Raw genomic sequence first — 14,137 nt, forward strand, 5'->3', positions numbered from 1 at the left:
TAGAGTATTATGAGTACACAGGCATACCTCACTGCTGATCACCAGACAGCAGAATTTAAATATTATCTTCACTTTCAAACAGCAGTATGTGTTACACTGAACTGAAATCCAAATGCTTGTAACAAAAATTCTTACCTTGCAGGCTCAAATGAACAACGTGTTAAAACAAAATTAAACAGAAAACCAAAAAAAAAAAAAAAAAAAAAAAAAAAAAAAAAAAAAAGAAAGAAAGAAAAGAAAAGAAAAGAAAGAAAAAAAAGAAAAGAAAAGAAAAAAAGCAGGCAGCCCCAGAGTATCCCCTCAATGGGTAAGTCACCCAGACACATTACATATTCCAGGGGAACACACAAAGCTCTTATCTTGTCACCATTGCCCACTAATGTGATCCTTCCATATTAGTGAGGCAGGCACATTACATCACCTCTATTTTTACAATTTCTGTCACGGGGCTGTATTTTTGTCCTTTGCAGATTCTCAGACCAATTTCTTTCAAGATTTACATTTAAAGAAATAGTTTGTAATAAACTACAAATAAATTTATGGAGTTCCATAAAACTGGCACAGACTTCGTCAAAATTCATCTCTGAACAATCCCAACGAAATGAGTTTCTTTTTTCATTTCTTCCCCAGCTTGGCCACTAGTTGACCTCTGAGAATATATTATACACCTTTTCCTCAACAAACTAAAAGGTTTCCTTCCTCTTCGATAAATGGCTACCTGGAGTAAGGTCAGCAATCCACACAGCCATGTCACTGAATTTAGATCACAACGGTCACCCACGATAGATTAGTCCTCAAAATACCACTTTAATGCGAATATGTAGATTGCTCCCTAACTGTTCTAAGTTTTTGCTGAGTGGAATCACACAGGCGAGGCGAAACCCAAGCAACCATTTTAGAACATAAAGCCAAAGACTTGACCCCAAAGAAGACGGTGAGTGTTGCAAGAAGCCACCATGTTGGCTAAGTCATTTGAGTTCCCCATTTTTCAAGTGTAATTATTTGAAAATGATAGATCATCTTTCAGCTGTTCCACACAAAATTTTCCTTCTCCTCCTTGGCACTTCCCTGTGTTTGGCTGCATCCTGGCAGTTTAGCCTAGAGCACACCAGATCACTTATTGGTTTTTAAAATTAGTCTATAAAATAATGGATCTCATCAAGGCATCTCCCCACAGGTTTATACTTTAGCATCCTCACACTCAGCACCCTCTCATTCCTCTTTCCCTCTGAGCAGATCCCCTCACACTACCTTTGACTTTCTTCTTTATGGCTGAGCAAAACTCCATTGTGTGCACGTGCCTCGGTTCTTAGGCTTCTATCTGCTGAAGGGCATCTAAGCTGCTCTGCACCTTGGCTCTTGCATTTTGGTCAACATGGATGTGCAGGTATCTCTGTATGTGGAGTCCTTAGGGCACATGGTGGGAGGATATAGTTGGTCTAAATGAACGAGTTGGTCACTCCGTTTCCTGTGTTGGTTTGTTTCTGAGGAAGCTCTGAAGTGAGTCCACAGTCGATGCACCAGCTTTTATCACCCCCCCCAGCAGCAGAGTGTGCAGGCTTCTTCTCCTTCCATATCCTCCCTGGCATTTTAGTGTTTCATATATTCTGGGTGCTGGCCCCCAATTGATGTACAGCCTTCACCATTATACAAACTGTTGTATGCTTCTTGAAATCAATGAATATTTATCTGTTCTCTATGCACATTATCAGAATACTGCAGTGAAAATGCTTGACTTGTGAATTTTGTTAGGAAGTAAAAATTTTGAAGCCAATCTTTAGAACCTTTCCATCTACCGTTATTGTTGCTGTTGTCATTGTTGTTGTTGCCATGGGTAAAATATGTGTTAAAATCTAAGTATATGTTCAAATCAGGACCAGCTCTGTATGTCATTTCATGAGAGAGTTCTTGAGAACAGTAGCTATGCTGAAACCCCACGAAGGAAGAGAAATTTAAGCCTTAGTCCTACTGAGCCTGAAGTAATCTACAATATTAACTTCACAGAAACTAAGGGTTAGTAGCAGTCACTCCGTAATCTGTCCATAGAAAAACTTGTTACACTAGACCTGAAAATGAGTGTATAATGCAATACTTTCTCTTTAGGAGCTTATCATCTGATGAGGGAATAAAACATATGTACAGAGTGGCTACTTAGAAACCATAGCATAAGCATCTGTAGGTGAGTTAAAACAATCACAGTGTATTGAACTAGAGAGATTCAACACAACTTCTCAAGTAAATACGATCCATATATTTTGTAATTTAAACGTAGAACATACATAGACACACATTTACATATATCCACTGTGATGGTTTGAATGTGAATGCCCCTTATAGGCTCATATATTTAGATGTTTTATCATGAGGAAGGGGCACTATTAGGGAGTGTGGCCTTGTTAAAGAAAGTGTGTTACTAGGGGTGAGCTTGGGGTTGCAAATGCCTAAGCAAGGCCCCCCCTCTTATTGATGTCTGACAATAATTCAGAGAGAACTCTAGGCTTTTTCTTCAGCACCAAGTCCACATCCATGATGCCATACTTCCCACCATGACGATGATGGATGAAACTTCTGAACCTGTAAGCCAGCTCCAAGTGAATATTTTCTTTTAGGAGAGTTGCCACGGTCATGGTGTCTCTTAACAGCAGTAAAAACCCTAAGATACCCACTTATACAGTATCTTATACAGTATAGAATAAAATCTCCTTGATCAAATGATAGCTGGATTTTAGTCCAAGTTAGTCCCAAGACAGGAGTAACACGATTTAAAGCACCCCCTTACTTCCTTCTACTGTTCTTCAAGTATATGATGTTTGTATCCAACCTTTCCTTATTCTGTGGTCCTACAGAGCCCCTTGACCCTTCATTTGTTTTGAAGGTATACTACTAGTAAGTTTTTTTTTTTTTTTTTTTTTTTTTTTAATCAGTAGATAAAAAAAAAAAAAAAAAAAAAAAAAAAAAAAAAAAAAAAAAAAAAAAAAACCCTACTAGAGCTCACTCATTCATTTTGGCTAACAGGAAGGGAAGGTTTCAGGAGTGGATAACATCCTTTGTCTATGGCTTTACTTTATGGATTTCCCCAAATTCAAAATGCACAGTCAAACATCTGTGCTTTCAGCACATGTAGGTAAAACAGGACTGAGGCAGCCAATCACTGCACTTGCTTGGCTTGGCTCTGAAGCAAATGGACATCATGAATGTTAGATTTAGTTTTCATTTTCCACATGGTTAGCAATCTGAGTTCTACTTGGCACCTCAGGGTGGGGAGTGTGCTGATTAGACATTCAGCACTGCTCCTTGTCCCGGCTGACACATCTGTAACACAAAGACCTGTACCTAAGGTTCAGGGAACAGCATAGAATAGGAGGGGGAGGGGCTCCAAGAGCCAGAGTGGCAGCACCTATGCCGAGGAATAGTGCCTTCTACATGTAACAGAGAAGTTGAACACATGAAGTCTCAGTATGGTGGTAGGGAAGACCTGAGCCACGGCAACACCAGTTGACATGCCAATGGCGATGGGAAAAACCTGACAGGGCCCCAGCCCAAGAAGAAGAGGGGTGGACATTAACAGTGCCAAGAGAGGAGCAATCTCTAAGGACAAGGCCCCTGAAAGGTTATCCAGTCCCAAGCATTCGCCCTTAAACACAAACACATTTGCATAAGACTAAAGGAAGCTCAGCAGATTAAATGTAAGAATATTATATATAAATATATATGCATATTTAAAAAAATAAGAGGGCATGAGTCTGAGAAGACATGAGAGGGATGCAAGAAAAATTGGAGACCAGAGAGAATTGCAATAATGAAACAATGTAAATTTTATAAAATTCTTAAAAAAATAAAGAATCAAAGAGCACACATTCCTAAATTTAATGTTAAATTAAAAATAAAAGAGAATTCAAAGACATGCATCTTCTAGCCTGAGTGAGTAGGAGTCTGTATCCCAGCATAATCCCAGGGATCTCTCCTTCCACTGTGAGCTCTTGGCAGCCCTGTACCCCACTTGTAACCCTCTGCCGTTCACTGTATGCCCTGGGATTTTCCTCATGGCAGAACGTGTCCAGCTGGAACATGGGGAAGGAAGAGTGTGGGTAATTCCAGCCTAGCCAGTGTTAAAGGCCTCACAAAGGAGCGTGTCTCCACACTACAGCTTATCCCCAGTGCCCCATGAGCCCCATGCAAAAGCTCAAGCCTGGAAAGTAAGCCAAGTATAGAATTTAAAGTCCTAGCATGGGAGCCTATGAGAGGGGCTGCATTTCAGGAGCCATTTGGGAATCACCTGATAGGATGGGGTTGAATCACTAACTGTTACTTGAAACTCCTCAAGAGAGAATAGAAATTTATAGATAGCCACGGCCCTGCTACAACCCAACCCCTTCCCCGCACCAGAAGTATATCAACTGCAGAGGCCAGAGATAGTTTTAGTGAGAAAAACTACTACCTATCTTATTATAAATTGAAATCTCTTATTTTTTTACAAAGATGTAAATTTGGTTGTTAATATCTAAAAATTATTGTTATTGATGAATAGTAAATAATTATTCTGGCAGAATAATAGTTACTTCATGGTAAGGGAAAGGAACATAGCCCTTGGATTTCAGAGCAATGTAATCCAAGAAGACTACTGAAGAAGTGATTCTTGTTTAGCAATTACAGCCTTAACAGGATGCCAGGTGCTCTGCTAATTATACTGATAATTAAGTTCATGAGCTCAAACAGCTCAAGAAAAAAATAACCATGTATGTGTACATCCTTGAATCCACTTATTCTTGGTATGCTTTCGGATCAGGTTCTGCCCCTCTCTCTGCGCAGCCTCAGTCAGAGGCTAAAGGGCTGGATTCTGGCTGCATCTTGACATGTTAACAGGGCCAAAAGGGAAAATCCACAGAAGCTACAAAGAGCTAATTGGAGCCCTTTGTAACAAGCCTACAGGAATAAGGAGCGACTGCAGCAGAGCTTCCTACCCAGAGGCTCAGGTGGAGGAGATGAACTCTGAACTCTGGCCTTGGGAGGGAATGGAGTCTAGCCCCTGTGGCCCAAAGGGGCCCATTTGCTCCTAAGTGGCTCTATTAACCCTTGGACCCTCCACTGCTGGTGGGATTATCCTCACTGAATCCTCTAGTGGCCAAAATCCACCAGGCGAATATTTGACTATCGAGTTTTGCTGCTCTGCTTGTCGAGTTCTTCCTGTTGATGGTCTTGCATAATCACTGTCCTCGTCTAACCTCTGCCTTCATGTGAGTCTGGCCATGGAGTCCAGCCCCCACTGTGCTTAACTGTCTTGCTAATTGTTAATTTTGAAATATATATATATATATATATATATATATATATATATATATATATACACACACATACATACATACATACATATACACACACACACACACACACATATATATATATATATATATATATATATATATATATATATATATATATGAGGGAAAAGTTATCCCAAGGATTGCTAGATGAAATTGAAATTTGGGAATGATGTCAAATTTCTCCCCTTAACCCCATGTTAGATGGACAAGAGAATTATCAGTTTAAAACTCTAATACATAGGCTCAATTCCAAAGCCATTAAACCAGGTGCTCTGCAATTCGGCAGAGGGTAGTAGGATGTTTGAAAGTCTCCTCATTAGGAAGCCACACCTTATGAGAAGCCAATGTCTCTAAATATCTTAAGGACAAGAGGCAAAGAGAACTTTGCAATATATCAGAGTGGGGCCAGGAAACCTGGATCCCCAGTAAATGAGCAATGTCTCTGGCTCTTAGTGCCCCGCTTCATTGAACCCTTGGAGGAAAGGAGCTGAGCTCATGAGCTGTGAGGGTAATACAAGTTTCCCTCAGGAGATGGGTCATCCTGTGAGAGTCTCCATTGACACCACTTGCTGACCAGTAAAACAGAAATCCACTTAGTGTTCCTAGGGGTGGGGCTACTGAATGTAGAAGCTGAGTTTCTGGGGTATGCATTCAGCAGATGGAGAAACCATGTCTGACCCAGGGAGGAAAACATGGCAGTAGACTGGCTTCTGTCACCAAGGAAATGGACAGTTCACATAAATCCACACACAGCACAAAAGGGCACAGAAGGTGATTAGACTGTAACTCTCCAAGGTCTGCCTTAGGCGGATACCTCCATCATATAGGTTCCTTAAGGCAGAAAGCTACAATCTTCCAAAACAGCACCACCATCTGGGCAGCAAGAGTTCAAACAAATGTGCCTGCAGGAATCAGGGAGGGTTAAGGGGAGAAAAGAGAAGGAAGAGGAAGGGGAAGGAGAGGGGAAAAAGAGAAAGGAGGTGGGAGAGGAAGAGGGAGAGGGAAGAAAAGAGGGAAGGAAGAGGGAGAGGGGAGAGAGAATTCATTTCACATCCAACCTAATGTCTGTATTATCTCAAAATCGCTACTTGTGTGCATCTAATGAATTTGGTGTCTATGAATCAAGGGGCAGATTAAATGGTAAGCAGACACTTAGATGGCAACCAAAAATGTTGAGAGACCAGAGGAAGTAAGAACTTGCAAAGCAAGAAAGTGAAGATGTGGCACTTTAAAGACCTAAACCAAAGAATTAAAAGCCAGTCAAGGAGCAGAGTCTGAAGTACAAAGACACTAAACAAAGCCAAAGTCAAACAAAAGCCACAGAAGATTTACAAGACAATAACCTAGAATTCAAAACCTTTAATTCAGAGACCTGAAACTATGGTTGAACATTTATTTGTAGATATATATATTAAGGTGATACATGATTGGGCAGGAGAGAGAGGCGAGGAAAGGTAGAGGAGCAGAGGTAGAGTCAGGAGAGGGATTCAGGGGGAAATGAAGAAGGAGCTCTAGAAGGATGATCTGGATCCTGGCAGACTTAACTGACATTAGGTAGACATGAATGTTTTAAGGGATTCTATAGGTCTTTTATCTCATATAGAAGGGCAGTTTGTATCTTTGTCCATTGGATGTAATCTTATTGTGCAGAGGGTTTATGGATTGAGAATTTAATATATAAACCTGCTTGATTTGGAGCCATGTTTGTGCTGGGCAGTGGGGTAAAGAAACATTCCAGGGTGGGCAGAGTAGGGAAGTCACACGGCTTGCGGACTGAATGACAGTCTGTGTTCGGCTCCACACTAGATCGGCGTATGTGGAGTAAGACTTGGGGGCTGATAAGAGGTTAAGCCATACTTTTAAAATATTTACCGCAACATTTATTTATAATTCTAAGCAAAAATACTTTGCACAAGGAATTCATTTTATCTTTGCAGTAATTACATAAATAAGGATTTCATACCCCACTGAGGTGGAAAACTTTGGTCCAGGGACATCGCTTTAAACTTGTCTGTGGCATTGTGATAAATCCTTGGCTCTGAGCACAGTTCTTAAAAACTAAAATAAGGGGGGGGGGGGCAACCTGAGAAGAAAGAGTTAAGCTGAGAACTTGCTCTTTTTTACAATTAGTAATGATTGGATACATAAGGCTGAATTCTTCACAGACAGAAGACCTAATTCTGTGGAGTAAAAGAGCTCATTATGAAACAGAAAAATAATTAATGAAAAGAAACGAACTCATTTTCTGAAGAAAAAAACTTTTCAACTTAATTGGTAAAGAATCCCGTATTGGGTAATAAATCTAAAAAGCCACTATTTATCCAGTATCAGCATTATTTTATTCAAATAAATGTGACTCTGAAGAGCAAAATTAATGAAAATATTAACATCTCAACCAAAGTCACTTCAGTTATGCCAAAGAGAAGTTATTTTTCCCAATTGGTATGGAGGCTTTACCATGTGACCAGAGCTGCTTCACAAAGTGACAGCTACCCTCCTGCCACGTCTGCTCAACTTTGACCCCACCCTCACCCCCAGCCCTGGAATCTACCCTGCTCTCTCTCACAGCACTTTCTAGTCTTTATTTTCTTTACTCTGGAGTTCTTTGCCTTAGATAATTACCACGGTTACTTTGATGGCAGTCAATGTGTGTGCTACCCCATCCTCTGTTACTCTGTTTCTGCGCAGATGGACTTGTAAGCAATAAAGATAGTGTCAAGTTTGCCACGGCCTTGCCTGCCTATCAGAGCGCTCAGTGGTTTCCACACACCTTTTGCGATCAAATCAATGAGCCTTCAGTCTGTACTGTCAGAAACAGGAACTAGGAGAAAGAAGGGCTAGAGCCATGGTTCAGTCAGAAGCGCTTGCCATGTAAACATAAACCTGACTCTGCATCCCCTGGATCCCATTCCAGAGGATGAACATCTAAGAGCACGATGGCAGGGAACATGGCAGCTGACAGACAGGTATTGGAGCAGTAGTTGAGTACTCAAATCTGATCCACAAGCCTGTGTCAGAGTGAGTGGGGTGGGGTGAGAAGAATGCTGACTGGAAATGGGATAAGATTTTGAAACTTCAAAACCCCAGTGACACACCTCCTTCTATAAGACCATGCCTTCCAATCCTTCCCAAAGAGTTTCACCAACTGGACCATTCTCACTTAAACCAACACGACCTGTTAGCATGGTCTATTCAACTGCAAAGAACTAAGCGGCTTTGTCCCAAAAGGCAATGACCAATATTAGATATACTGTGGCATATGTGTGCTTGCACACACACACACACACACACACACACACACACACACACAGCACATATATAAATAACCATACAATGAGAAAGCTGCAACATCTGTACCTTAAAGTCAGAAACAAAGTTAGTCACTCAACTCAACTATAAAAATAAATGCGAATGAACAAAATTTGGCTTCTAGTGCAGATGAATAGAAAATTTAGTCTTACCACAAAAGTACAAAATCCACCTTGAGTTTAAAAGTGAAAACATACACAATGGATATAAAAGTCATAATAACAAAGAGAATAATGACAATAGAAACAGTATTTTGGGGAAAACTGGAAAGTTGAATCGAGAAATTTCCTGCTACTTCATCAACAGATTGCATACAGAAAATTAGTAACCAGCCTGTGACTTTCCCCTCCCTACACCCCATCCTTCCATTTCCCATGCTGATGGTAACACCAACTAATTCACTACCCTGGTTCTCATCTGGCCTGTTCTTTCTCTAGGGCTATGGTTATCAACCTTCCTAATTCTGCAACACTTTAATACCGTTCCTCATGCTGTGGCGATCCCTACCCATAAAATTACTTTGTTGCTATTTCATAAGTGCAATTTCACTACTGTTGTGAATCATAATGTAAATATCTGATATGCAGATATCTGATATGTGACTCCCAAAGGGGTCATGGCCCACAGGTTGAGAACTGCTGCTCTACAGAGCCACCTTCCAGAATGTTGAAAATGCTTCTCCAAGTTTGATCCTACACTAAACATAGATTTGTTATTACAAGTCAGGTATTGATAGTTGACTTATCTAACATAAGCAAACACTAATTTACTCTGAATAGAAAACATGTACTTTTAATTTTTAAACAACTTACAGAAAAAATGAAAATATTTTATCAACTATACAAAATATCTTTAAAAAATTTTTATATGAAGTAAAAACTAAAAGGAAATTGGCAAAATTTGGAAGATCTATACTATATAAGAAAAAAAATCTAGGATGTTTTTGAACTAGAGACAAAAGTGTGACCCAGGCAGTAGAAAAATTAACAAGAAACCAATTTAGGCCACACCTCAAAAGAAGTCTAGTGAGTAAATATTTAAACAATGTCTCTAACAAGCGAATAAATTTAATTTGAAACAATATCTTCAAACCTTTGATTCTCAAATTTGCAAAGGTTTTTAAAAAAAAACTATAAAATATAGTGGTGGCTAAGATGAAATGTAATGTAAATATTCTTGTGTTCTCCTTGCTGGTAGTACAACTTGTACAACTTCTGTAGAAATTTGTACAAATTTTTGCAAATGATAAGCCCCTGAAATAACTACTCCTTTATTAGAAAAATTTGCCAGATACTATGCACTGTGTTCATATTGTAGAGACCCTGACAGCCCCTCTTTATAGTTCTTCACACGCCAAACAACATTTTACATATTGTACACAAATGTGGTGTTATTTTTTCTGGCTATCTTATGAAGGAAGTCATCGTATTTCATTTTCATTAGCATAAATGGAATCGGAAGCATATATAGAGTTGAACTGGTATCTTCAATTTGCAAGAGGTAAGAAGTATCAGGCCAGAATGGATCATGTAATGTTCATATTCTTTTGGGTATACATTACTTTTCCATTTCATAGGTTAAGAAGAACATGAAAGAAGGATCCGGGAGGTAGTTTAAGGCCCCTTTATTAATTACTTTTCTCACTGCTGTGAAAGAAGAACTGACAAAAGAAACTGTGAAACAGGGCTTATTTTGTCTCATGTTTTGAGCAGATGCAGTGCATCAGAACAGGGAAGGAAGGGTGGTGGGAGTGTGGGGTAGGTGGACGCTCTGTGTCCTCAGTGAGATGGTAGGCAGATGTGAATGCTGCTGTTCATCTGGTTTCCTCCTCTTTTCGTCTGCACCCCATGCCATTGAGATCGTGTCACCTACACTCAGCGTGAATTTTTCATCCTCTGTCAAACTTCTCTGGGAAGACCCTCACATACACCTACCAAGTCCTGCAGGACAGACTCATGCCTGCAGTCGCAAAGGACCCTGGGAAGTCTACAGAAGATATCCAGCACTTTGACTTCATCAGTTGGTAGGACGACATGGATGAGTTTAACAAACACTTTGAGAAAATGATTGTCACATGTAGATATGTGGAAGGAAGGAGGAGATTAGGAGGCAATACTAATGTTCAAAGGAAGGACAGACAGATTCTGCGAGGTGGACTCATCTACCACTGCAGTATCTAATGTGTCTAAGAATGCAACAATGAGAGGGATGTAGTGGGGGCCATTTGCACTTGGGTAGTTTGGAAAAACAGATCATAAGAAGGAGCTTATGGAACTGGTATTGCTTGAGACCTGTCATGATAAACTGCTGGATTTCTTTCATTTTGCCTAGCCAACTGTGCAATATGGAAAAAGGTCAGCTGGGGACATAGGTTGAGTTTGTATGGGGAGTATAAGAGGGAAGAAGGGAGTGGAGAACATAGATTTTTATATAGCATTTGGCTGTGGGCTGATGAGCTGGCTCAGCAAGTAAAGGTACTCGCCACCAAGCCTGGTGACCTGAACTTAAACCTGGGGCCCACATGGAGGAATGAAAGAATGATCCTCTCAACATGCTCATGCTGTGGACACATGTACTGTGCCACGTGTGCTCATACAAATGCATCCACAGCAAATAGGTGTGATTAGAAATAAGTAAAATTCTGAGATGTGTACATATTTGGATGACACATAAAACTTCTAAAGACAGGAATGAAGGCTTGGGGTTGTACAATAAATATGCTGAAAAGAGAAAAGTGACCAAGGTGATGCTCAAGTCTACACAATAACTCCAGTTGCAAATATTTGGCTATAGAAAAGAGTTTTTCCTCTCGGGGACAAAGCCTTCTACTTGGCTTTTGGGTTGAATATACTGTAGCATTTTCTAAAGCTGAAATTCCAATTGCTGCATACATGAATTCTGGTGTGAGATGTGTCAGCGAGGTGTGGGTTGTTTCTCTTCTAATCATTCTTCATGGCCAGCTTCACTGTGAAAAATTGATTCTCTGACTTGCCAGTCAAATGGCTGGGGCAATAACCCCCTCCACCTTGAGATAATTAGGTATAATCAGCAATTTTACAATAAATAATGGTTCTGTGAACTTGGGCTAGTCCCAAAGAGTATAGTTTTACATGTAAAATATACAAAGTAGTCATGCATTTTTGTGCATGGATATGTGTATGTGTATATGTGTGTGTATCTCACATGTATATGGCTTGCATTTATATGCATAGATATGTATATGATCTTTAAAAAAGATGTTTATGCAATATTCAAAGGCTATAAATCCTATAACCTAGAAGAGAAGATGAACCTCTAAATGCATCTATATTCACTGGAATTTGTGCTTTGCAGAATTATCCTTTTAATCCTACACAGATAGATACAGGATTCTGTCACATTGGTTTTCTTATTTGGTTGGTGGGATTTGTGTGTATGCACATGTGCGCGAATGTGCGTGTTTTTACTTCTTTAGGAATGGGGTATCGCTGTGCAGCCTAGGGTGGCCTCGTACTTACAATGAAACCTGAGCTGGTCTTGAACTCATTATTCTTCTACCTTCACTTTGTGCTTACAGCTGTGTGTCATCCTGCTTTGTCTTGTTGTTTTCCACTGGGCCAAACACACATAACCAATGTACGCGGGAGAGTAAAGCGTGAAGAACATTCTGTTATCCAAAACCAAAACAAAGGAGACTGCAGGACGGACTCCCGGGAGTCTCCTTTACCTGTGTGGATGTCGGTGTCATTAAGTTCAGTGCTGGCTGAGGGCTGGGAGCTGTCCTCACTGTAGGCTTTCAGAACATACTTCTCCAGGACACCTTTAACCAGAGCAGGTTCATTCCAGGCCACCTCAACGCTGTATCCATTTATGCTCTGGGCTCTTGTGGGAGTTGGCACACTCTGCGGAGCTGAGAAAGAATAAAAGAGAGAGGGAGAGCAAGCGCCAGTCTGAGGGGATGACTGTTCCTATTCTTCACTTTTAATGGCAGCAGTAAATCAGACTCGACCATTAGCATAAATACAATTTATTAGAGTTGTAACTTTTCAGCATTGATTTAATATGACTGCACATCTTGAGCCATTCAGTTTAAGCTATATTTCAAAACCATCAAAACTCCATCGACAGAACATCCTTTTTAGTTGAGACCAGGTTTTCCCCAAAACATTGACTGTATCTGATGCGTTTAAGCAACACTCATCAGGAAGGAGGTGCGTGGTCGGCAGGTAACAGGGTGACACAATATAATAATTTGTCACTTTGGAGCAAGGTAATTAGACTGTTATTATACACAGTGAGCTGACACTTTTATGCCTTTCAGGTAGCCAAAAAAAAAAAAAAAAAAAAAAAAAAAAAAAAAAAAAAAAAAAGAAAGAAAGAAAGAAAGAAAGAAAAAATCGAAAGAAAAAAAAGAAAAATCACACATTTGATTTTATGTGGTACTGAAATGGCTATTCCTACTTTCCAAATTCAATTTTTTGGGTTTTTTTTTAATGGTTTTCAAAAAGTAAAGCTCCAGTAGGTATGATATATAGGACACAGTTTTAATTGCATTTGGGAGGTTAAGGGAGCTTGTGCCCTGGATAGACTTCAAAATCAGTTTTAGAAACATTCCCTGCAGAGCATCTCAGAACAAAACGAGAATGCTTCGTTCTCAAAAGCTGAGCCCTGATTTCAAAAAAAAAAAAAAAAAAAAATCCATAACCTTTAACTAATTATTAGGTATTTACACAGCTCTGACCAGTAACAACTTCATCAGAGCTGACTGCACTGGGGACACAAAGAAAGAGCCCATGGAACTGTGTGGACACCAGGATGGATGACAGAGTGGTTCTAACTGCTCCTGGGCTTCTGAGTCCTGTAGATGGATGATGGGAGACAGTCCCCAACTTCACACAGCTTCCTTCCAGACTATCGCATTCAGACCACTACCACAGGACAGTTTTAAGAGAAGCAAACTGAACATTGAGGGTGAGAGGAGGTACAGTGAGCAGATCTCTCTGTACTTAAAGCACTACACGCATCTACAGAAAACGGCACACACAACCAAGTTGCCAGGAAAGAGACAAAGGGAGAGAGGCTGATTTTATTAGTTGTGAAATGTGGTACAGGGCAAAGATGATACTGTCTACCAGATGGTCTTCTCATAAGGGACAGAGAAAAACTGACTCCCAAAATAATCAAATTATCCATCAGCCCTCAGGAGCTGCCTCGTGCTGTGGTCAGACTGCAAATGTGAATCCCAGATACAGCATGTGTGGCCAGATCATGGCTCTACTTTCAGCCATGTACGACATGTGGGGTCATGTTGGGGAGTTAGCTAACAATGGATTTTATAGACACCACTAAATTGCCTAAAAGCAGGCTATGGTGGCATATTTGCTAAGAACATGGAGGATTGTGAAACAGGTGGAAACATGTTGGTTACCAGTGGCTGTTTTATTCTGAGTCTTTCACCTACTCTGAGGTTGAGGAGGGTCTAGAGAGAATGTTCATCTCAATGTATTGTCTATATCTAGACAGTTATC

General features: G+C 40.2%; 1 protein-coding gene across 1 annotated transcript in view; it reads right to left on the reverse strand.

Moving 5' to 3' along the window:
- Window positions 1–14,137, reverse strand: part of USH2A (usherin) — a gene marked incomplete at both ends in the record, with an annotated part of 645,989 nt that overhangs the window by 367,492 nt on the left and 264,360 nt on the right. The window contains one exon of the mRNA XM_080923960.1: window positions 12,337–12,519. Within this exon, the coding sequence (XP_080780086.1) occupies window positions 12,337–12,519 (183 nt within the window). The remainder of the gene's footprint in view (window positions 1–12,336; window positions 12,520–14,137) is intronic.

This window comes from Micromys minutus (assembly GCF_963924665.1).
Source record: "Micromys minutus genome assembly, chromosome: 1".
Taxonomy (NCBI): domain Eukaryota; kingdom Metazoa; phylum Chordata; class Mammalia; order Rodentia; family Muridae; genus Micromys; species Micromys minutus.